At 55.8% G+C, this 25,140-nt stretch overlaps 1 protein-coding gene across 1 annotated transcript in view; it reads right to left on the minus strand.

Annotated features, from left to right (window-relative positions):
• Nucleotides 1-16,586, minus strand: part of PPP2R1A (protein phosphatase 2 scaffold subunit Aalpha) — a 35,455-nt gene extending 18,869 nt beyond the window's left edge. The window contains exons 1-9 of the mRNA XM_040420581.1: nt 16,425-16,586; nt 11,560-11,650; nt 11,085-11,185; nt 10,787-11,019; nt 9,235-9,382; nt 8,988-9,143; nt 8,775-8,889; nt 2,962-3,032; nt 1,803-1,937 (exon numbers count right to left, since the gene is read on the minus strand). Coding sequence (XP_040276515.1) covers nt 1,803-1,937; nt 2,962-3,032; nt 8,775-8,889; nt 8,988-9,143; nt 9,235-9,382; nt 10,787-11,019; nt 11,085-11,185; nt 11,560-11,650; nt 16,425-16,568 — 1,194 coding nt within the window. The 5' untranslated portion in view covers nt 16,569-16,586. The remainder of the gene's footprint in view (nt 1-1,802; nt 1,938-2,961; nt 3,033-8,774; nt 8,890-8,987; nt 9,144-9,234; nt 9,383-10,786; nt 11,020-11,084; nt 11,186-11,559; nt 11,651-16,424) is intronic.
• Nucleotides 16,587-25,140: the final 8,554 nt, after the last annotated feature.

Below are 25,140 nucleotides of genomic sequence, written 5' to 3' on the forward strand. Positions count from 1 at the left end.
AATAAATCATTTTGAAGCGGTTAATAGTGATGATGGTAAATGTCACCAGGACAAGGGAAATGTGTCACCAAAACGGTTAGATGGTAAGGCGTCTCCTTTTATTCTCTTTCCTGAACAGGATTATGGGGGCGGCCATCTTACCTGAACTGGTCTTAACATCATTTACAAAGCATTAAAAAATGTCTTTACGGCAGCGGCCCCAGGGGCCATAGACACAATGGTCGAGAGGGGCCCTCATTGACTTCTATGGGAGAGTCTCCTGTGCGGAGGTCACTGCACACGGGAAGCATAGACGAGATGTCACCCGTTATGAGTGGTGGATCCCGTCACCTATAAATCATTAGAACAGAACTGCAGTGACCTGGACAGACCAAGAGGTGGCGCCCATGAGGCTCAGTGGTCAGAGCGAGAACTGCAGGACTTTATGTTACACGAATCGACTCCGGATGAAACGTCTCAAGTCGATTCACATAAAACTTTGTTGGAATACCGTACGAAACCGAACGCGGTACAAGGCTTTTCACAGTATAAATTAATTATTACACAAAGTCTCGCGAGACTAATAACTTCAGCTCATCGGAGCCAATACATTCTCTCTCCGTACAGTATTCTAACGACGTTTTGTGCGAATCGACTTCAGATGTTTCAACCGAAGTCAATCAGCTCATCCCGGATGATATCACCACCAAATGGGATTTAAACAATAGGTCATTTTCGGATGACACTTTCGCTTGCTGATCTGTGTCCGTTAACGAACGTTCTAAGACCGCAAGGAACATTTGACGAAAAACGACCGCACCCGAATATCTGAACCGATCCACCGTTTGTAGAGGAACTGGTAAAGACGGACCCGGAGAGTAACGAGAACAGGGGGGATAAAGCCGACTTCTCCATAGACCGCCAGAGAGACGACGCATTAAAACGGAAACCCCTAGATACGTCCCCTTGTGAATGCTCCCTTACAAGCAGGGCGGCGGCGGCTGTAAAACATCTCTCTAAATGAGGTTTTCAACGGTTCAGGTGAGACGATCGCACTTACGCCTATTTAAACAGCAGAGATGGGCGGCCGCGCACGGCCATACTAGTGCCGGTGCGGCCATGCGATAACTACCGCAAACCCACTCTGCATGTTAGGCTATTTGTAACATCCATGACTCTTTACACCAGCAGCGCCTGATGAAATACCCGCCATCGGGATATAGGAAACGCGTCGATCAGGGGGTTTCATTTATAGCCAGACTGTAGTGGATCAGGATCCGTGGTAGATTCCATCTCTCAACACTGGAGATTGGATCCTAGGAGAATTATCACGGGCCCCGATGACTGGTGAGCGCGGGGATGCCACGATACAAAGGTCCCATATTGGCGCCCATCACCACGCATTTGGATACAAGCGGTGACAGCGCTGAGGCTGTAGAATATAATAGTCACAGCCCGGGGGTAACTGTACTGCACCCACAGGACCTTTGGGAGGACGGACACACGGCTTCCTGCCCCCAATAATGTATCACCCAGAGCGGCCTTGTGTCTGTAGGCACATCTCATTTAGGGATATAGTATCACCCTCTGGCTTTAAAGCAGTTTTCTGGGATGTTAATATTGATGGTCTATCCTCGGAGGACACACTTTGCGCATTTTCCCAGTTTACCAAGAGCAGCACCATCTCCGTCTCTCCTCATTAAAAGCCGAGGCCGTCATCGGGACTGGACTGCACGCAGCAGGGACATGGCCGCTCTAAACTGAAGCAGTACCTGCGGAAAGTGAGGATACACGCTGCTGCTCGGCGGCCTCTACGCACTCACCTCATCCTTCAGCTGGGCCAGGAAGAGAGGAAGAAGATGCTCGATGGTATTCTCCTTGCCCAGGATAGGAGACAGGCCCATGATGACTGAGGCCAGGGCAGATTTCACGTGCTGATTGGCATCCGACACCAACTCCTAACAATAAGGAAAGCAGAAAATACAAGTAAGTGACGCGTCGTAGTCATACCGCAATCTGCTAATCGTCTGACCATGCGGCCGTTCATGGTGTATGCGTGTAGTGGGAGGGTAAGGCCCTCTGGGTGCACTACAATGGGGGCGCCCCCCCAGTCTGGAGGACACAGCTGACCTCACTAGCTGCCCCTGAGGATAACCGATCTGCTCATTATCAGATGCCTGATGTCATAAATATAATATATAAATATATGAAAAATTCAGCTCAGGAAATGCTTATGATGTGGTGGAAATGCTGTGGGCTTCCACCCTCTATGTGCCAAGATTTAAACTTAACCCCCTATCTACAGGACGGAGGGAGTCCGACAGCTGAGCCCTGCATCCCCTTCACCATCAGTGCGGTGGTGGTCAAGCACATGTGCAGTCACTCCGTTCATCGCTGTGCGTCAGACGCCCACCAGACATGTAGGTCCTGCCCTGTGGATATTGGGCAAGTTTATCGGCAAGTACTGCTCATGTACAACTGTAGATAATAGATCAAAACCGCGGTGACAGATTCCGTTTCCACATCACCATTATATAGTCTCCTGCTGCCCCGGTCCCCCCTCTGTCGGCACTCAAAGCTGCGGTGAAATACAGGGTCCGGTCTGCTGTGCTGCTCCAACATAATGGAGAGGGCCCATGCGCATGCACAGCAGTCCGGACAAAGTAATTCAGTGCAGCTCTGACAGTAAGGGAACCAGGGGGGGGGGGGGGAGTGATGTGGACTCCATATCTGCAGTTAGATAATAGCCCCAAATCAGGGTGACAGGTCCCTTTAAGTCCTGCCATTAGAGGTTTCATACAAAGAACGGGAGAAAAAAAAATGCAATCTTTGTGGGAGTTTTTCTTGTAGTTTTTTGTGCCAAAAGCAGAAGTGGATGCGAAACAAAGGGGCAATCTAAAGAGAGAAGGCCTACGTCTCCTCCTGCTGGACCCATTTCTGGCTGCAGCGGCTTTTTCCGAAGACACTTGGGAGCTGAATTACCTTGACGCACGGCAGGATCTGCGTCATGATGACGTTCTCCCGGCAGTCAGGGGACAGGTTTTCACAGAACTCTGCAATAAACAAGGAAGAGATGGGGTCAGATGAGCGGCGGGATAGAAGGACCTCAGTAAGGAGAGGTGACCGTGCCGTCACACCACCCCATTACCTCTTACATTAGTACATTGCGGCACTCACCACGGCCCTACCAAATATGTAAGGGGACCGATACAGGAGGCACACACCGTTCTCTATGAGGCACACTATCTGACGTGTGCAGTTCACAAGACAATTAGTGACATGTCTCTTTAAAGCGAACCTTTCACCTCATTTTCACTTTATAAACTAGCAACAGTACCTTATAGATTATCCTGAGTGTGTTGTTATCCATGTTAGTGCCGCTTTCCTGGGCTCTTTATACTTCAAAAAATCGTCTTATAAACTTCACATTCGGTGCTCCAACAGTCACGCAACCAGTCAAGGGGGTAGTCCTTCCATCTCCTCTGGCCGTACCACCCCTGCCCTAACGCCGCCTCTATGCTTTGTAATTGACAGCCGGCTCAGTCGCCGGGACCGCGCTTGTGAATCCTGCACATGCGCCGTCCTCCTCATTCGCCGCGCGATCCCGTCTTTCTGGCAGACACAAGCGCGACCATGTAACAGAATCGCGCATGCGCCGTACGCGATGCCTGCCTGTCTGCTCTCCCTCCCGTGTGCGCGCTCCACTATCTTCAGGCTCCAAGTGCCCCACGTGATCACTGTATACTTGCCGCAGATTGCAAGCCAGTGATCATCGTGAGCGGAGCATTGTTCTAATAATCCGAAGGTATTTTATGAAGATAGTGGAGCGCGCGCACGGGAGGGAGAGCAGACAGGCAGGCATCGCGTACGGCGCATGCGCAATTCTGTTACATGGTCGCGCTTGTGTCCGCCAGAAAGACGGGATCGCGCGGCGAATGAGGAGGACGGCGCATGCGCAGGATTCAGAAGCGCCGTCCCGGCGACTGAGCCGGCTGTCAATTACAAAGCATAGAGGCGGCGTTAGGGCAGGGGCGGTACGGCCAGAGGTGAGGGAAGGGCTACCCCCTTGACTGGTTGCGTGACTGTTGGAGCAGAAATGAGAACTTTATAAGACGATTTTTTTATGAATAAAAAGCGCAGGAAAGCGGCACTAACATGGATAACAACACACTCAGGATAATCTATAAGGTACTGTTGCTAGTTTATAAAGTGAAAATGAGGTGAAAGGTTCGCTTTAAATATTTAAAGCAGTCAGCTCAGATTTCAGTGAAGCAGAACAGCAGTTACCAGCACCTGGATCTGAATACTTTTGTAACTGCATGTAATTACAAATGGTGTACAGCTACTGGGTAATTCCATAAAATATCTCTGTATATAGCGCCACTTCATTTCTTATTTCTTTGACCTGCTCACTGAGAAGGCCGCACATGCTCAGTTTCATCTTGAGACACGCCTCCCGAGCCGCGAGCGGGGGGAGCCGAGACACGCCTCCCGAGCCGCGAGCGGGGGGAGCCGAGACACGCCTCCCGAGCCGCGAGCGGGGGGAGCCGAGACACGCCTCCCGAGCCGCGAGCGGGGGGAGCCGAGACACGCCTCCCGAGCCGCGAGCGGGGGGAGCCGAGACACGCCTCCCGAGCCGCGAGCGGGGGGAGCCGAGACACGCCTCCCGAGCCGCGAGCGGGGGGAGCCGAGACACGCCTCCCGAGCCGCGAGCGGGGGGAGCCGAGACACGCCTCCCGAGCCGCGAGCGGGGGGAGCCGAGACACGCCTCCCGAGCCGCGAGCGGGGGGAGCCGAGACACGCCTCCCGAGCCGCGAGCGGGGGGAGCCGAGACACGCCTCCCGAGCCGCGAGCGGGGGGAGCCGAGACACGCCTCCCGAGCCGCGAGCGGGGGGAGCCGAGACACGCCTCCCGAGCCGCGAGCGGGGGGAGCCGAGACACGCCTCCCGAGCCGCGAGCGGGGGGAGCCGAGACACGCCTCCCGAGCCGCGAGCGGGGGGAGCCGAGACACGCCTCCCGAGCCGCGAGCGGGGGGAGCCGAGACACGCCTCCCGAGCCGCGAGCGGGGGGAGCCGAGACACGCCTCCCGAGCCGCGAGCGGGGGGAGCCGAGACACGCCTCCCGAGCCGCGAGCGGGGGGAGCCGAGACACGCCTCCCGAGCCGCGAGCGGGGGGAGCCGAGACACGCCTCCCGAGCCGCGAGCGGGGGGAGCCGAGACACGCCTCCCGAGCCGCGAGCGGGGGGAGCCGAGACACGCCTCCCGAGCCGCGAGCGGGGGGAGCCGAGACACGCCTCCCGAGCCGCGAGCGGGGGGAGCCGAGACACGCCTCCCGAGCCGCGAGCGGGGGGAGCCGAGGACACGCCTCCCGAGCCGCGAGCGGGGGGAGCCGAGACACGCCTCCCGAGCCGCGAGCGGGGGAGCCGAGACACGCCTCCCGAGCCGCGAGCGGGGGGAGCCGAGACACGCCTCCCGAGCCGCGAGCGGGGGGAGCCGAGACACGCCTCCCGAGCCGCGAGCGGGGGGAGCCGAGACACGCCTCCCGAGCCGCGAGCGGGGGGAGCCGAGACACGCCTCCCGAGCCGCGAGCGGGGGGAGCCGAGACACGCCTCCCGAGCCGCGAGCGGGGGGAGCCGAGACACGCCTCCCGAGCCGCGAGCGGGGGGAGCCGAGACACGCCTCCCGAGCCGCGAGCGGGGGGAGCCGAGACACGCCTCCCGAGCCGCGAGCGGGGGGAGCCGAGACACGCCTCCCGAGCCGCGAGCGGGGGGAGCCGAGACACGCCTCCCGAGCCGCGAGCGGGGGGAGCCGAGACACGCCTCCCGAGCCGCGAGCGGGGGGAGCCGAGACACGCCTCCCGAGCCGCGAGCGGGGGGAGCCGAGACACGCCTCCCGAGCCGCAGCAGAAAAGACACGCCCCTTCAGCTGTCAGCTTGATACAAATCTAGCAGAGCAATGAATGAGGAGATCTCTGGACCCATGTGAGGTCCAGGGCTGGTTCTAGGTTTGTTAGAAAGGGTATTGTCATGTACTATATGATGTTTGATTTAAAAAAATTTACATTATTCATGGGATAACCCCTTTAAGAACTCCTAAGACAAGGTTTCTCATATAAGCAATGGTTATGAGGAAACCCTCCATGCCCCCCCCCCCCCCCCCGAGAATCACTTGTGGCCCTCCGTGCACACTTTTAGACCCGTTCCCTGACTTCACCAGTTATTACTCCAAAGCTATGCAAAGGAATGGGCGTCTGAAACAGATAATTGTCTTCTTGGATAGGCACCGAGAGGAATCCATGGGTGGTCTTGAGTCACCAGTAAGTCTATCCTAAGGACTGTTCTGGTCCCTCTGGTTTCAGGGCTTAATGACCATTAGAAGGAGATTTCCTAACGAGCCTTCCTCCCCTTCTGTGGTGCTGCTCCTTAATGGACGACATTTGGCTGTGCTGCTAAGGAGGCCTGGAGGGGCAGAAGCCTCCGTCATACAGAATGGCATCGTATAATGAAATCTAATAAGTCTCGGCAGGGCTCAGGGCGGCAGTCTATCCATGGGGCACTTTTATCCTCACAGCAGAGGTATCCATATATAATACTAAAGTACTGTGTGGCACCATCAGTAAGCTTCCACGTCACGGCTAAGTGCCTTCAGCCGGATTAATGACAGAAAAACATACTAAAAATGACATAAAAATAACAGTTTGATGGGACCGTCTGCTGCAGGATCGGAAAGAGTCAAAGAGGAATGGGCCAGAAATCTATAGCTCCGGCACCTCGTTAACCTAGTCTAATGCATTCACAGACTCTGATGGGCTCATAGTCACACATTGGACGACTCTCTAATTGTCAAAGTGTTTCATGAATATAGCTTAGGCCGGGCGCTGAATCTCCGAGAGAGCCGTCCTGTATGGAGACGCTGGCAATGCTCCATCAGGAACTAGTATCTCCCAAGAAAACACAACATCCTACCAGACGAGACCAGTGACCTGACAGCCGAATGCAACGGTGACGCCTCTCTGCAGCATTCAACACTGTAGGCCACAATCCACTCCTCGCCATCCTCCAATCTATAAGCCTTAGGCCTTTTGCACACGTCTATGGCTTTTTCAGTGTTTTGCGGTCCGTTTTTCACGGATCCGTTCCGTTTTTTGTTTCCATTGTGTTTCCGTTCCGTATGGAGTATACAGTATACAGAAATTACATAGAAAAAAATTGGGCTTGGCATAACATTTTCAATAAAAAAAAAACGGAACGGAAACGGATGCATTTCCGTATGTTTTTTTTGCGGACCCATCGACTTGAATGGAGCCACGGACCGTGATTTGCGGGCAATAATAGGACATGTTCTATGTTAAAACGGAACGGAAACTGAATGCATACGGAGTACATTCCGTTTTTTTTGCGGAACCATTGAAATGAATGGTTCCGTATACGGAACGCAAAAAACGGCCAGTAAACGGGGGGGAAAAAAACGGCCGTGTGCAGGAGGCCTTAGTCCTCTTTCACACTACCGTTTTGTTTTTTTTCGTTTTGCAGGACGTTTTTTGCGTTCCGTATACGGAACCATTCATTTCAATGGTTCCGCAAAAAAAAAAACGGAATTTACTCAGTTTGCATTCCGTTTCCGTATTTCCGTTTTGTTGAAAGATAGAACATGTCCTATTATTGCCCGCAAATCACGTTCCGTGGCTCCATTCAAATCAATGGGTCCGCAAAAAAAAAAAAAAAAAACGGAACACATAAGGAAATGCATCCGTATGTCTTCCGTATCAGTTCCGTTTTTGCAGAACCATCTATTGAAAATGTTATGCCCAGCCCAATTTTTTCAATGTAATTACAGTATACGCCGAACGGAAACAACGGATCCGTGAAAAACAGACCGCAAAACACTGAAATAGCCATACGGTAGTGTGAAAGAGGCCTTAAAAAGGCTCTGTCAGCAGGATCAGCCCCATTAAGCCAGACATACTGACTGGTAGGGCTTATCCTGATGGTGTCTATAACCACACATTGTGAATACAGCAGAAATACGTAGATTGGCTTTCTGAGCAGATGTCAGTGTGGTGAAGCTATAGTACATAGTGTATATGACATGTAGATGCTAGGACACAGCTCTGCCCTCAGCATATGGATGTCTAGGCCTGTTAATCAAGTGCAGAGCGCAGTGCTCGAAGGGTTCAGCCCTGCCTCCTGGTGCTCTGTGCTCATCTGCATATGAATAAATACACAGACCTCGGCAGCCGTTTAGCATACAGGCAAAAGAGAGGCATCGTTTTAATCAGCATGGCGACGCCCCTGTACTCTGCACACTCCCCAGTGTTCTCTCTGTTTTCTTACTCTGACCGCTCTTTCACTGTATTATTTGCTGGCTCCGCTTCCTTTCCTCTATTCCAGGTATGGCCAAACCTGCGGCCCTCCAGCTGTTGCAAAACTACAACTCCCAGTATGCCCAGTCTGCCTACAGCAGGGCATGATGGGAGTTGTAGTTTTACAGCTGGAGAGCCGCAGGTTGGCCAGCCCTGCTCTATTCCATCCATAACTGTATTCTTGCGGCACAGATACCGCTGCTATCCAATCCTTTGCAGTAAAGGATGATGGTACATATAGAGGCAGCTTGTACTGCCCAGCTCTCAATCAGCACATCGCAGCGCCCTCTCCTGGCCTCGTCCCGTACATTTCACAGAGGTCCGGGCATGACCTGGCAGACAGCACGGCAATGTAAAACAAATAAAGCAGATTTGACAGCGAGAACAGGGAATAATGGCCGCGTTGTGAGAGTAGACCGGCGTCTTCCGCTCACCTTTCACCTTGTTGGAGGCCGCAGCTCGGACCTCAGCCTCACAATCCTTCATCAGGTTTTGGAAAGCAGGGACCAAATCCGTTTTGGTGATTTCGGGTCCAACAGCTTTCTGGAGCTGGATGAAAGGGCATGACAGGAATTAGTAATGATGAGGGTTATATTACAGACTGCAGGGGATATAAGAGGTCACAGCGCCCACAACGTATCACCTACCTCAGTGAACTTGTCTGCCACCATATAACGGACACGCCACGACTTGTCCTCGGCCGCCTGGCGCAGCGTTGGCATCACCAGCGGCTCCAGCTCCTCCTGTGGTAACAGCTGGGCAATGTTGACGCAGGCCTCGACGGCCAGCAAACGCACAGAATCCTGGGGAAACATGACGCTCGATGAGACCCTGCACGGGTATTAGGCAAGCGGTTAAATTCAGTCCCGCAGATCTCAGACACCGGAGGGATACCTGCTCATCAGACGCCAGGTTGGAGAACATGGGGATGATCTCGCTCTTCATGTGCTCCAGCTCCAAAACCTTTGCGAACTCCCCTAATTTAGAGGCGGCGGCTCGCCTGACCATGGGGGTGTCATCGGAGCACAGATTACGGAAATGCCTGAAGGGGGGAAACAAATGTAAACACCGGGAAGCTGAGATACGAGGAGCCTCTGTCACGCTGTTTCCTCCACCACAGTGCAAGCGTCAAACAGACCCTCAAATCTCAGCTTCTGAAATCCCAAGGGACTAGGAGATGGTGGCACATACTGAAGTTAAAGGGGTCTGTTTTTTTTACTGATCGGTGGGGGGGGGTCCGACCCATCAGCTGTTCGAGAAGGCAGCGCGCTTGCAGCAGCGTTGCGGCCTTCTCACCGCTTTTCGTAGCGTCACGTGGCCTAGCAGCAGCTTAGCCCCATAGGAGTGAGATACCAATCACAGCCACTATACAACGTACGGCTCTCACAGGAGAGCTGGTGCCTTCATAAAACAGCTGATCAGCGGGGGTCCCCCACGATCAGTATGAGAATCCCGGAAAACTCATAAGGCAACTGAAGTTTCATGGTTTAGTGAAGTTCGGCTTCAGAGAAGACTGGACACATCCGCTGCAGTGAAGGTCTTTATTCCTGTCGGGGCTCACGCACAAAAAGGTTTTATTTTTTTGTCCGCTCTTTTTTATTTTTTAAGGAACCATTCACTTCAATGGGGCAGCAAAAAGACAGGAATGACTCAGGGTGCATTCTGTGTCCGCGTGGGCGCTCCGCAAAAAATAAATAAATAGAACATGTCCTATTATTGTAGGAGAGGACTGTTCTATTAGGGGCCGGCTGTTCCGTCCTGCAAAATACAGAATGAACGCAGCCGGTATCCGTTTTTTGCATATCTGCTACTTGCACGCCGCAAAACACCCAACGGTCATGTGCATGAGCCCTTGTCCCGCATGGAGACGGATGAGGTTGACAACCGGGGGTTACCATTGCCCTCCCCCAAATTACCGATAGGGTGCGTACACAGTATTAGGGTACTTTCACACTTGCGGCAGAGGATTCCGGCAGGCCGTTCCGTCAAAACGCATGCAGGATCCTGAAATGCCAGATCCGTCTCTCCGGTGTCATCCAGAAAAACGGATCCGACATTATATTTTTTGTGGTCCGAGCATGCGCAGACCGCAATGTCGGACCCGTTTTTCCGGAACACTCGGCATTAATGCATGTCAATGGGAGAAAATGCCGGCAAGTGTTCCAGAATTTTGGACGGAGATAAAACTGCAGCATGCTGCGGTATTATCTCCGTCCTGAACAGATTGCTCTCCATTCAGAATGCATTAGGATAAAACTGATCAGTAATTTTCTGGTATTGAGCCCCAAGGACGGAACTCAATGCCGGAAAAGAATAGCGCTAGTATGAAAGTTCCCTGAAACAGTCAGAACTGAGTGGACTGGAAGGGACAGACATTTCCTAGAAGAAGAACAGAGGGATGTGACGACGTCTGACTGCACGGGGGGGAATCAGTCCAACTACTCACTGTCGGAGTTCTGCTTTGACGGTGCTGGACACCCGGGGGTAGCAGACGCTGAACAGACCGCAGGCCGACGTGCGGGAAGTGAACCAGTCTCCACTGGCCAGGCGCTTCCCCAGGGGCACAAAGTGCGCCTCGAGGTCCGAGGGGGAGTGTTCATGGGAAATGGCACGAAGAGATTCCACCGCCCTGTCCCGCACCACGGTCTCCTCCACTGTGGCCAGGCTCTCTAGAGGAGGCTGCAAGACAGACAGGGTCAGAGGGGTCTACATGGGCGGGTGGAGGGGTCATCAGCTACACCTACCAATAGGCAATGCACAAACTCCGGTCCCCCGACCAGGGAGGTAAAGGTCCCCAGCTGTTCAGCCAAGGCCAGCAGCACTTCATCCTCATCGTAGATGGTATCTGCAAAGGCAAAATCAGAATTACTGCCAAGTCCACGGGATCTGCTGCGAAATCCACCGTCTAAAATATCTCCACCCAGCGCCCAGAACCGCGAACGGTGCACACAACGCAAATATAATACGTAAATCTCTTCTAGGGTTTTCTGAGTTCCTCTCCGCAGCCCCGATGATCTGCTGAGTGCAGCAGCCACATCACAGCCGACAGAAGATCCCAATGTGAAGGAGACTGCAATACCAGGAACAACCACTAGCAAAAGTGTGGCACTAAGGAGGGCACTGATCAGAGACGCAGCCCCAGTCAGCCAGCTATACTGGTGGTCATCATCTCCACAGACCTGGTGCACCCCATTAGGTCTCCATCGTCTCCACACCTACCTGTCAGGAAAGGCAGGAGCTCGCTGCGGGTCCTCTCCACGCCCAGGGCCAGAGCGATGGTGGAGAGCTTCTTAATACTGTTCAGGCGAAGCTGCAAGACAAGAAGAAAAGATCATCTCCTGAACCTCCGGATGAAGGGAGAGAAACTGCATCTACCAGTAGGAGCTCCACCGAGCTAAAGAGGAACTCCAGCAGAGAGTCTGCCACGATCCCTGGACCCCCCGAAAACTGCATCTACCAGTAGGAGCCCCACCAAGCTAAAGAAGAACTCCAGCAGAGAGAGTGCCCCGATCCCTGGACCCCCCGAAAACTGCATCTACCAGTAGGAGCTCCACCAAGCTAAAGAAGAACTCCAGCAGAGATAAAGCGCACCCCAAAAACTGCACCATGAAGACCAATCAGCCAAGACTGCCCATCACCAATTTCCCCTCCTTGGCAGCCACAGCATTGTTCCCTTAAAGGGGTTGTCCAGCCAGCGGGATCTGTGGACAATTTACCGCCTGGTCCAATCTGCTCGGTGCCAGTTCCCGGGCTGTCCTCCGGTTCCCGTCTGTTAACCCTTTCCCAACTAGATTTTCCATTTTTGCGCTCATTTTTTTTTTTACAGGAGCGATGGGCAAACATGGCGCCCGCTTGCTAATTACCACGACCGGCAATAAATGCTGGTCGCGGTAATCGAATCCTTTAGATGCCGCGACCAAGTGAGATCTATAAGGGGCTTCTTACCGGCATCCTTTAAATGAGCTGGGACTCTCTGAAGAGACTCGGGGCATTTAAGCGGCAATACTTATAGTAGATAGAACTATAAAAAAAATTCCCCCCAATTCCACCCCATTTGGAATTTTTCCCGCTTTCTACTACATTTTAGGCCATATTAACAACTTGCTCTACAAAAAATAAGCCCTCACACAGCTAGGCGAACGGAAAGAAAAAAAAGTTATGGCTCAAGGAAGAAAAATGAAAACAAATGAAAAACAAAAACATCCAGTATCCTAAGGGTTAAAGGTTCCCCCCCCCCCATCACATACAATGGGGCATATCGCTAGGATATGTCCCCACTGTCTGATAGGTGCTGGTCCCACCTCTGGGACCAGCACCTACAACGGAGTAGGGAAACTAATGGAGGGCGCACTGCGCATGCACAGCTGCCCTCCATTCATTTCAACGGGGCCGCCGAAAATAGCCGAGCGTCTGCCCCATAGAAGTGACTGGGAGCGGGGGCTGCACGTGCGGGGTCCGCTCTCATTCACTTGTATGGGAGCAGCGGACGCACATCCTAGCGATACGCCCCCTATTGTAGGTGATGGGAATATCACTTTAATACTGGAAAAAAAATAATAAAGAATAAACTTTGGGGGAAAAACCACCACCGGCGGAGAGAACGGGGCCCCCACCACCACCGGCGGAGAGAACGGGGCCCCCACCACCACCGGCGGAGATGAACGGGGCCCCCACCACCACCGGCGGAGATGAACGGGGCCCCCACCACCACCGGCGGAGATGAACGGGGCCCCCACCACCACCGGCGGAGATGAACGGGGCCCCCACCACCACCGGCGGAGATGAACGGGGCCCCCACCACCACCGGCGGAGATGAACGGGGCCCCCACCACCACCGGCGGAGATGAACGGGGCCCCCACCACCACCGGCGGAGATGAACGGGGCCCCCACCACCACCGGCGGAGATGAACGGGGCCCCCACCACCACCGGCGGAGATGAACGGGGCCCCCCACCACCACCGGCGGAGATGAACGGGGCCCCCACCACCACCGGCGGAGATGAACGGGGCCCCCACCACCACCGGCGGAGATGAACGGGGCCCCCACCACCACCGGCGGAGATGAACGGGGCCCCCACCACCACCGGCGGAGATGAACGGGGCCCCCACCACCACCGGCGGAGATGAACGGGGCCCCCACCACCACCGGCGGAGATGAACGGGGCCCCCACCACCACCGGCGGAGATGAACGGGGCCCCCACCACCACCGGCGGAGATGAACGGGGCCCCCACCACCACCGGCGGAGATGAACGGGGCCCCCACCACCACCGGCGGAGATGAACGGGGCCCCCACCACCACCGGCGGAGATGAACGGGGCCCCCACCACCACCGGCGGAGATGAACGGGGCCCCCACCACCACCGGCGGAGATGAACGGGGCCCCCACCACCACCGGCGGAGATGAACGGGGCCCCCACCACCACCGGCGGAGATGAACGGGGCCCCCACCACCACCGGCGGAGATGAACGGGGCCCCCACCACCACCGGCGGAGATGAACGGGGCCCCCACCACCACCGGCGGAGATGAACGGGGCCCCCACCACCACCGGCGGAGATGAACGGGGCCCCCACCACCACCGGCGGAGATGAACGGGGCCCCCACCACCACCGGCGGAGATGAACGGGGCCCCCACCACCACCGGCGGAGATGAACGGGGCCCCCACCACCACCGGCGGAGATGAACGGGGCCCCCACCACCACCGGCGGAGATGAACGGGGCCCCCACCACCACCGGCGGAGATGAACGGGGCCCCCACCACCACCGGCGGAGATGAACGGGGCCCCCACCACCACCGGCGGAGATGAACGGGGCCCCCACCACCACCGGCGGAGATGAACGGGGCCCCCACCACCACCGGCGGAGATGAACGGGGCCCCCACCACCACCGGCGGAGATGAACGGGGCCCCCACCACCACCGGCGGAGATGAACGGGGCCCCCACCACCACCGGCGGAGATGAACGGGGCCCCCACCACCACCGGCGGAGATGAACGGGGCCCCCACCACCACCGGCGGAGATGAACGGGGCCCCCACCACCACCGGCGGAGATGAACGGGGCCCCCACCACCACCGGCGGAGATGAACGGGGCCCCCACCACCACCGGCGGAGATGAACGGGGCCCCCACCACCACCGGCGGAGATGAACGGGGCCCCCACCACCACCGGCGGAGATGAACGGGGCCCCCACCACCACCGGCGGAGATGAACGGGGCCCCCACCACCACCGGCGGAGATGAACGGGGCCCCCACCACCACCGGCGGAGATGAACGGGGCCCCCACCACCACCGGCGGAGATGAACGGGGCCCCCACCACCACCGGCGGAGATGAACGGGGCCCCCACCACCACCGGCGGAGATGAACGGGGCCCCCACCACCACCGGCGGAGATGAACGGGGCCCCCACCACCACCGGCGGAGATGAACGGGGCCCCCACCACCACCGGCGGAGATGAACGGGGCCCCCACCACCACCGGCGGAGATGAACGGGGCCCCCACCACCACCGGCGGAGATGAACGGGGCCCCCACCACCACCGGCGGAGATGAACGGGGCCCCCACCACCACCGGCGGAGATGAACGGGGCCCCCACCACCACCGGCGGAGAGAACGGGGCTTCTCCATTCATTTCTATGGGACCTCAGAGATAGTCTACAGACCCCTAGTATCTAATCCTAGATTGTGTGATACCGTCTGCTGTGCAATACTGCCCCCTGTATCTGAGCCTCTCCCGTGCGATACTGCCCCCTGTATCTGAGCCTCTCCCGTGCGATACTGCCCCCTGTATCTGAGCCTCTCCCGTGCGATACTGCCCCCTGTATCTGAGCCTCTCCCGTGCGATACTGCCCCCTGTATCTGAGCCTCCCCCGTGCGATACTGCCCCCTGTATCTGAGCCTCTCCCGTGCGATACTGCCCCCTGTATCTGAGCCTCTCCCGTGCGATACTGCCCCTGTATCTGAGCCTCTCCCGTGCGATACTGCCCCCTGTATCTGAGCCTCTCCCGTGCGATACTGCCCCCTGTATCTGAGCCTCTCCCGTGCGATACTGCCCCCTGTATCTGAGCCTCTCCCGTGCGATACTGCCCCCTGTATCTGAGCCTCTCCCGTGCGATACTGCCCCCTGTATCTGAGCCTCTCCCGTGCGATACTGCCCCCTGTATCTGAGCCTCTCCCGTGCGATACTGCCCCCTGTATCTGAGCCTCTCCCGTGCGATACTGCCCCCTGTATCTGAGCCTCTCCCGTGCGATACTGCCCCCTGTATCTGAGCCTCTCCCGTGCGATACTGCCCCCTGTATCTGAGCCTCTCCCGTGCGATACTGCCCCCTGTATCTGAGCCTCTCCCGTGCGATACTGCCCCCTGTATCTGAGCCTCTCCCGTGCGATACTGCCCCCTGTATCTGAGCCTCTCCCGTGCGATACTGCCCCCTGTATCTGAGCCTCTCCCGTGCGATACTGCCCCCTGTATCCGAGCCTCTCCCGTGCGATACTGCCCCCTGTATCCGAGCCTCTCCCGTGCGATACTGCCCCCTGTATCCGAGCCTCTCCCGTGCGATACTGCCCCCTGTATCTAAGCCTCTCCGGTGCGATACTGCCCCCTGTATCATATCTCTCCGGTGCGATACTGCCCCCTGTATCTAAGCCTCTCCGGTGCGATACTGCCCCCTGTATCTGAGCCTCTCCCGTGCGATACTGCCCCCTGTATCATATCTCTCCGGTGCGATACTGCCCCCTGTATCTAAGCCTCTCCGGTGCGATACTGCCCCCTGTATCTAAGCCTCTCCGGTGCGATACTGCCCCCTGTATCATATCTCTCCGGTGCGATACTGCCCCCTGTATCTAAGCCTCTCCGGTGCGATACTGCCCCCTGTATCTAAGCCTCTCCGGTGCGATACATCAGTTACACCCAGTCCTCACAGTCTCAGAAGGTCACGTCCCCTGCCGTGCGGGACTACAAGCCCCAGCATGCCCTCGGCGGGCAGCACAGGCCGGGCGGACACTCTGAGGCCGGAGCGGGCAGCACAGACCATCCCAGGGCCCGGAGGGTGTGCGGCAGCCCCCGGCCCCCTGTCCCCCCTCACCTGCACGTCCTCATTGCGCAGCTCGTCGATGAGCACGGCTATGGGATACAGAGAGTCGTCCCCGTCTGCCGCCGCCATCTTGTTTCTTCCTGTCAGGCAGAGCAGAAAGTGAAGGGCTGGAGACGGGGACTCCGACGCTTTCATGCAGGGGTAGGAAGCCCCGCCTTTACGGTGACGTCACGGCCTATCACTGTTTATAGTAAGGAGTCATACGCAGCTGAGGAAACGTTCCCTGGAGACCGTTGCTAGGCCGCTGGTTCGTGACGTCGGACGCTTGAGGCTTAGGTCGCCATTTTGGTGAAGGCCTTATGGGCAGATGTAACTTTATTAGAAAGGACAGATACAAGTTCTGATAAGTGAGGAGGGGAAGATTGAGGCCTCAGGTTGTCAGAGGACTGTGGAGGCCTCATGGGGTTATCGCGGAGGTTTATTACCTCAGCCGGCTGGAAGACAATATTTTCTTCAACTTTGAATTTATTAAGACTGTTGTTTCTTACACTAATCACAATGTAAAAGGAAAACTTATTGGTGTACGGTACGGCGGATTTATGAAGAGGCGAGGAGCTGGCGTCCCCCGACACCGATGATTCCCCTCTTGTGTGCCCACCACATAGCGGTGATGCCCCTGAGCCGGGGACTTGTCTCTTTATGCACTGTGCATCTCAAAGGGTCATATATGGCAGTCTCAGCCTAGTTTCCAGGGTGATGGGCTGGTCCCGCCTCCTGGTTACTGAGTGCCAGAAAAGCTAGAGACAATACCTATACGTGTGAGCTCCTGCCAAGAGGCCCAAAGGGAAGCCTCGTCCTGGAAACACCATTCCTGAGACTAAAAAGCTGCCAGAGAGAGACAACCCCTCAGGGAAAGAGAGCGGACATCTATAGTCAGAAGAGCCATGGAGGGTGAGCACTGGCTCCAGAGGAAGGCGCCGCTCGGTTATGGCGATGCGACTTTACTGCTTGTGGAGAGGGTGGTTTGCTTCAGAGCCCATCAAGACGGACCGGCCACCTGGATCTAAGACCTGCACCCCTAAGCCCGGGACCTGCAGAAAGAGTTAATGAGAACGGAATGACATGCCTGGGGTTATTTGGGAAGGTTGCAAAGTGTACAGAGATAGAGTCCACTACTACCACCATCATTGCTGCCTATACACAGCTGTTGGGAAGAGACTACACTACTCCCATCATCAATTTAGTAAAGAGAGACTTTATTTCTTAGGACCAGTGGGCCTGGTCATTGACTCCACCATCATCCTCCGGCCCCTCCATCTGCCCTCCTGACTTGCACCCGTCTACCTAACATCATGGGCACCCCCCCCCCCCTCCTCCCCAATCCAACACCAGGTGGGAGCCCCCAAAAGGTCCAGGTTGTGCCCTCCATTCTCCGCACAGCCCCAGGGAGTGGGGACAGCCACCATGACCCACCACCACTCCTATCAGTGCCAGAACTACCACTCCCCTCCTCTTTGCTCTCCGCAGCGAGGTTGCTGCAAAAATTAATACCGCGGTGCGGTGCAGTTTTGGGGATGTGGCTTAAGGCTACTTTCACACACTTGCGGCAGTGTGATCCGGCGGGCAGTTCCGTCGTCGGAAATGCCCGCCGGATCCGCCGATCTGGATGTGACTGAAAGCATTTGTGAGACGCATCCGGATGCTCAGTTTTTGGGGCCAAAAACCACAAGCTGAAAATGGAGTTTTATATAGAAGTAAACAAAAATTGGATAAAAAAGTGTTTTAAAAAAAAAGCATCAAAAAAGTGTAAAAAATGCACTGAGAAAACAACGCGCACAGATTCCGATCTGGATTTCATTGGCGGATTGTCTGCGAGACGCAGGATAACACAATCTCCCATTGACTGTAATGGACTCCGGCTAATGCCACATTGTAAACGTAGACAAGACGCCAGCCGGACCCCTGACAATCGGCTCACTGCTGGAGGAACTGCCGGACAGAGGGGGCTTCATGATGTAACCGACAGCCAGCAGTGGGAAGGATCACCTGCGGGGGGCGCTCGTGTAGAATCCTGAGTGTCCCCCTCCTCTACACGCAAATACAGTAAATGAGGAAAAGGGAAGTAAAGTGAGACACGTACCTACCTTCTGCCCACTCAAAACCACCTAGACTGAGGAAGAGGAGGAAGTCAGATGTCTCATGTGATGTCTCAGCCGAGATTACAGCGCGCTGGGAATTCTGGCCACCTACATATCTCTCACATTCATCTTCTACCGGCCAGACCCTCCCCGGGCTCCTAACCAGATCATTGGAGGGGTTCAGCCTCATGGTGAATGTTCCACAGCGGATCTTTTAGAAAATCGACGGCAAAATCTGCATGCGCTATAGCTGATTTCTGCCTATGTGCTGTGAAGGGTGAAATCTGCGCAGAAATCTGTGCGCCGCTTAAGAACTTTGGGATGTGGGGTGTAATACTGCATGTTGCTCTTTTGTTTGCTCCTGGAAAAATTTTGGAAGCTCAGACGGCGGCTGCAACATTGGCAGCTGATTGCGGCGAAACCGAGGGGAAAGTCTGTGCTGTGCCGCAGTCAGCTGCCGATGCTGCAGCCGCCGTCCGAGGAGAGCGTCTGTGCTGTGCCGCAATCAGCTGCCGATGCTGCAGCCGCCGTCCGAGGAGAGCGTCTGTGCTGTGCCGCAATCAGCTACCGATGCTGCAGCCGCCGTCCAAGGAGAGCGTCTGTGCTGTGCCGCAATCAGCTACCGATGCTGCAGCAGTCGTTCGAGGAGAATGTCTGTGCTGTGCCGCAATCAACTACCGATGCTGCAGCAGTCGTCCAAGGAGAATGTCTGTGCTGTGCCGCAATCAGCTGCCGATGCTGCAGCAGTCGTCCGAGGAGAGCGTCTGTGCTGTGCCGCAATCAACTACCGATGCTGCAGCCGCCGTCCAAGGAGAGCGTCTGTGGTGTGCCGCTATCAGCTACAGATGCCTGCAGCAGTCGTCCAAGGAGCAGCGTTCTGTGCTGTGCCCGCAATCAGCTGCCGATGCTGCAGCCGCCGTCCAAGGAGAGCGTCTGTGCTGTGCCGCTATCAGCTGCCGATGCTGCAGCCGGCGTCCGTGGAGAGCGTCTGTGCTGTGCCGCAATCAGCTACCGATGCTGCAGCAGTCGTCCATGGAGAGCGTCTGTGGTGTGCCACAATCAGCTACCGATGCTGCAGCAGTCGTCCATGGAGAGCGTCTGTGGTGTGCCGCTATCAGCTACAGATGCTGCAGCAGTCGTCCGAGGAGAGCGTCTGTGCTGTGCCGCAATCAGCTACCGATGCTGCAGCCGCCGTCCAAGGAGAGCTGTCCAAGGAGAGCGTCTGTGCTGTGCCGCAATCAGCTGCCGATGCTGCAGCAGTCGTTTTTGAGGAGAATGTCTGTGCTGTGCCGCAATCAGCTACCGATGCTGCAGCCACCCGGTCCGTGGAGAGCGTCTGTGGTGTGCCACAATGAGCTACCGATGCTGCAGCAGTCGTCCGTGGGAGAGCGTCTGTGGTGTGCCACAATCAGCTACCGATGCTGCAGCCGCCGTTCGAGGAGAGCGTCTGTGCTGTGCCGCTATCAGCTGCTGATGCTGCAGCCGCCGTCCAAGGAGAGCGTCTGTGCTGTGCCGCTATCAGCTGCCGATGCTGCAGCCGCCGTCCGAGGAGAACCTCTGTGCTGTGCCGCAATCAGCTGCCGATGCTGCAGCCGCCGTCCGAGGAGAACCTCTGTGCTGTGCCGCAATCAGCTGCCGATGCTGCAGCCGCCGTCCGAGGAGAGCGTCTGTGCTGTGCCGCAATCAGCTGCCGATGCTGCAGCCGCCGTCCGAGGAGAACCTCTGTGCTGTGCCGCAATCAGCTGCCAATGCTTCAGCCGTCGTCTGAGGAGAACCTCTGTGCTGTGCCGCAATCAGCTACCGATGCTGCAGCCACCGTCCGAGGAGAACCTCTGTGCTGTGCCGCTATCAGCTGCCGATGCTGCAGCCGTCGTCCGAGGAGAACGTCTGTGCTGTGCCGCAATCAGCTACCGATGCTGCAGCCGCCGTCCAGGAGAGCGTCTGTGCTGTGCCGCTATCAGCTGCTCCGATGCTGCAGCCGGCGTCGAGGAGAGCGTCTGTGCTGTGCCGCTATCAGCTACGATGCTGCAGCCGCCGTCCGAGGAGAGCTGTGCTGTGCCGCAATCAGCTACCGATGCTGCAGCCGCCGTCCGAGGAGAGCGTCTGTGCTGTGCCGCAATCAGCTACCGATGCTGCAGCCGCCGTCCGAGGAGACGTCTGTGCTGTGCTGCAATCAGCTGCCGATGCTGCAGCCGCTCGTCCGAGGAGAGCATCTGTGCTGTGCCGCAATCAGCTACCGATGCTGCAGCCGCCGTCCGAGGAGAGCGTCTGTGCTGTGCCGCAATCATCTGCCGATGCTGCAGCCGCCGTCCGAGGAGAGCGTCTGTGCTGTGCCGCAATCAGCTGCCGATGCTGCAGCCGCCGTCTGAGGAGAGCGTCTGTGCTGTGCCGCAATCAGCTACCGATGCTGCAGCTGCCGTCCGAGAAGAGCGTCTGTGCTGTGCCGCAATCAGCTGCTGATGCTGCAGCCGTCGTCCGAGGAGAGCATCTGTGCTGTGCCGCAATCACCTGCCGGTGTTGCAGTTGCCCTCCGAGGAGAACCTCTGTGCTGTGCCGCAATCACCTGCCGATGCTGCAGTTGCCCTCCGAGGAGAACCTCTGTGGTGTGCCGCTATCAGCTACAGATGCTGCAGCAGTCGTCCGAGGAGAGCGTCTGTGCTGTGCCACAATGAGCTACCGATGCTGCAGCAGTCGTCCGAGGAGAGCGTCTGTGCCGCAATCAACTACCGATGCTGCAGCCGCCGTCCAAGTAGAGCGTCTGTGCTGTGCCGCAATCAGCTGCCGATGCTGCAGCCGGCGTCCGAGGAGAGCGTCTGTGCTGTGCCGCAATCAGCTGTCGATGCTGCAGCAGCCGTCCGAGGAGAGCGTCTGTGCTGTGCCGCAATCAGCTGCCGATGCTGCAGCCGCCGTCCGAGGAGAGCGTCTGTGCTGTGCCGCAATCAGCTACCGATGCTGCAGCCGCCGTCCGAGGAGAACCTTTGTGCTGTGCCACAATCCGCTACCGATGCTGCAGCCGCTGTCTGTGGCTCCATAATCCTTTATGGCTGAACAGGAATATACGGGATTACGCCCCCGCGCAGGTCTCGAGTAGCATGCAACCCTTCCTGTTTACCTTCTAGAACAGGTTTCTGACACAGGAGGGCGGCCATTTTAATCCAGGACAGTGAGTGCCCCCTACATAAAAGCAGGACTTACTACTAATTAAAAGGATTGTCCGGGTTCAGGGCTGAACCCGGACATACCCTTATTTTCACCCAGGCAGCCCCAATGAGGCTACCATTGGAGCATCTCATGCTCCGATGCGCTCCCTTGCCCTGCGCTAAATCGCGCAGGGCACGGTCTCTTTTGTTTTAAATAACACATTGCCAGGTGGTGACTTCCGCCCGGCAGTGTGTTCGGTGACGTCACTGGCTCTGATGGGCGGGGCTTTAGCGCTGCCCTAGCCGTTTTACTGGCTAGGGCAGCGCTAAATCCCGCCCATCAGTGCCGACTTCCTGGCAGCCCCATGGAGACCCTCAGTTTGTCACCGGATCTCCAAAAAATGAACTGCTCCGATGCTCCTGTCAGGGGGGGCTGCCGGGGTGAAAACGGAGGTATGGCCGGGTTTAGCTCTGAACCCGGACAACCCATTTTTTTAAAGGTTTTTCGGAATTTATGGACGATGACAAGAGATGAGCGAAATTTTGACAAATTCGATTCGGGCGATTCGCCTAAGTTCACCAAGAAATTTGATTAGTTCTGAATCTATTTGTCACAAATCGCTATAAATCTGGGCTTGGTAAGAGGTAAGTCCTTACCTGTGCCTGCGCCGCGAGCCGGTCTGAAACACATGCGGTCACCGGGAGCAGGCAGTTCCGAGAACAGCCCGATGAAGGCCCCCGGCGGCTGTTCTCGGAACTGCCTGCTCCCGGTGACCGCATGTGTTTCAGACCGGCTCGCGGCGCAGCCACAGGTATGGACTTACCTCTGCATCGCCGGACTTGGGAATAAAGATGGCAGATCGCATGTGCTCGTCGGCGAACACTGCGAACCAGCCATCACTGTTACTATATATTGCTTATTTCTTATGTTGGCCTGCCATCTGGTGGCCAAAATAATAATTGTAGCATGAATGCTGTGAGCCTCCTCAGCGAGGCTCAGCACATTCAAAGCAACTACTGACAGCCCCATTGGCCGCAGGGGGTGTCGGTAGGAAGCACGTCCAGGTTTTTGCGCTTTTAGATGCCGTGTTCTGACTTGATCACGGCATCTAAAGCCTTTAATTACCGCGATCGGCATTATTGCATGTCGCGGTAATTAGCCGCTGGTCTCTGCTGCACGTGCGAGCGGGTGCCATGTTTACACATCGCTCCAGCGCCGTAAATGTACAGCACTGGTAGTGAAAGGGTTAAAAATGGCACCCGCTGGCGTGTGCATTGGGCACCATGGCCGTCAGGTGTCTGCTGTTTTAAAGTGCAGACACACGGCACTAATGTCCGCTACCACTGGGTAAGGTCGGTTGCGGACTTTTAACCCTTCAGATGCTGTGGTCATCTAGGTGTTTTTTTCCGGCTCCCCCAAGAAGACAACGATAACTCAGAAATTATTAAAATCTCCATCCATGGGAACTACCTGGGCGCTAAAAATTGGATGCCATTTTATTGCTTTTTGTCTCTGCCTGTGTGAAGAATATTTCCAGTTTTTATACTTACAGCGCATACTGTAGCCGGAGGAAATTGCTGTTTTTTAAATAAGGAAACCACAAAACCATTAAGTGAAATCAAACTCTGCTGATTATTTAAGCTAATTACTTCAAATAAAGGGCTCCTGGGCCCCAATGCAAAAGATGTAAGCGGGCCCTCCAGGGCCAGGGTGCAACTGCTACCTCCTCTGCATCCCCTATTACAGCTACATGTATAAAGGGCCTTCTTTGATGCTGCTCAGACCCAGATTGCAACATAAAACAAGCAGTGAAATAGTTATAGGGTGTCTGTCAGCAGTTTTGTGGATGCATAAACTGCTGACAGACATAGGTAGGGGCAGGCAGCGACGGATTGGCCATAGACCTTAGAGGGAAATTTCCCGGTGGGCTGATGCCCAGGCCCTCTTGTCTCCCGCTGGCCAGATACATAATGAGCTCTCAGCGGTAATTAAAGCTGTAAGGCCCCTTTCACACGGGCGAGATTTCCGCGCGGGTGCAATGCGTGAGGTGAACGCATTGCACCCGCACTGAATCCGGACCCATTCATTTCTATGGGGCTGTGCACATGAGCGGTGATGTTCCTCTTTGTGTGTTTTCCACGCAACGCAGGCCCCATAGAAGTGAATGGGGCTGCGTGAAAATCGCAAGCAAGTGCGGATGCGGTGCGATTTTCACGCACGGTTGCTCGGACACGATCGGGATGGACACCCGATCATTATTATTTTCCCTTATAACATGGTTATAAGGGAAAATAATAGCATTCTGAATACAGAATGCATAGTACAATAGCGCTGGAGGGGTTAAAAAAATAAATAAATAAAATTTAACTCACCTTAATCCACTTGTTCGCGCAGCCCGGCTTCTCTTCTGTCTTCATCTTTGCTGTGCACAGGAAAAGGACCTGTGGTGACGTCACTACGCTCATCACATGGTCGGTCACATGATCCATCACCATGGTAAAAGATCAACTGATTATTTAGCCAACATAATGAACACCCTAAAAAAAATTTGCAGACATTGCCGGAGTTGCTGTGTGTGGCGGAACCCGCCTCGCCACTGGGCATTGGAGAGGCCTGGCTACCCGCCTCCTACCTGCTGACTATGGCCCCTGGTGAATTTGTACGTGGAATGCAATTTGGGCATGTGGTATTTTGTATAGCTGTGTGTTGTGGACTGTATATATCTTGCTCTTACTGTAATGGTTGCTAGGTTACAGGCACTGCTGTTCTGTGCCTCTTCTCCCCCTTTTTCCTGTCCCATTGTTTCCCCGGCAGGGTGTTGTCGCAGGGACACTGGGAGACCTGTTTAAACCAGCTGCTCTGTCCCTCCTCAATCTCCCATCAGCCCTTGCTATTGTCTGGCCCCACCCTTCCTTGTACCATAGTCCTAGGTACCCTATTGTATGTAAATGAGGCTGTTGGGGGGGGTTTAAAGTAGGTGTGCTATGTCTAAATAAAGTCAGTTCCTGTTTTAACCCTCAAGGTAAAGTGTTGTCTCATTCTTGGGGGAGGATTTATTGGATGCTGTCCCAGTTTGACTGCTAGGAGTGTAAACCTATTCGTATGGTTTCCTATTCAACTGTCTACAGCATTCATATGCTTGAAGAGGATTTATATGCTGCTTCGGTTCGGTGATTGTGGTGTCTGCCAGAGTGCTTGGAAACCTCAGGAAAACGCTAGGAGCATCCATCAACAGAGGTACTCTGTCCTGCTCCCTGAGATGGAAGCACATGCTCATTTCCATCCTCCAGCTGCCGCCAGTTGCAGCAGAAAGGACATTCCCCTGAGAAAGTGCTCGCCCCCTGAGCTGCTAGTGTCACCGCCAGCTCTCTGAGAAGGTCTGGCAGACGTTCTTCTGTACCTCTTGCATGATGTTCTTTGTTTTGGTTTCACTTTGTCATCTCCTTTCCTTCTCCCAGCTGTCACCACCTATTTACACTAATTGCCTC

This window comes from Bufo bufo, chromosome 1 (genome assembly GCF_905171765.1).
Source record: "Bufo bufo chromosome 1, aBufBuf1.1, whole genome shotgun sequence".
Classification (NCBI taxonomy): domain Eukaryota; kingdom Metazoa; phylum Chordata; class Amphibia; order Anura; family Bufonidae; genus Bufo; species Bufo bufo.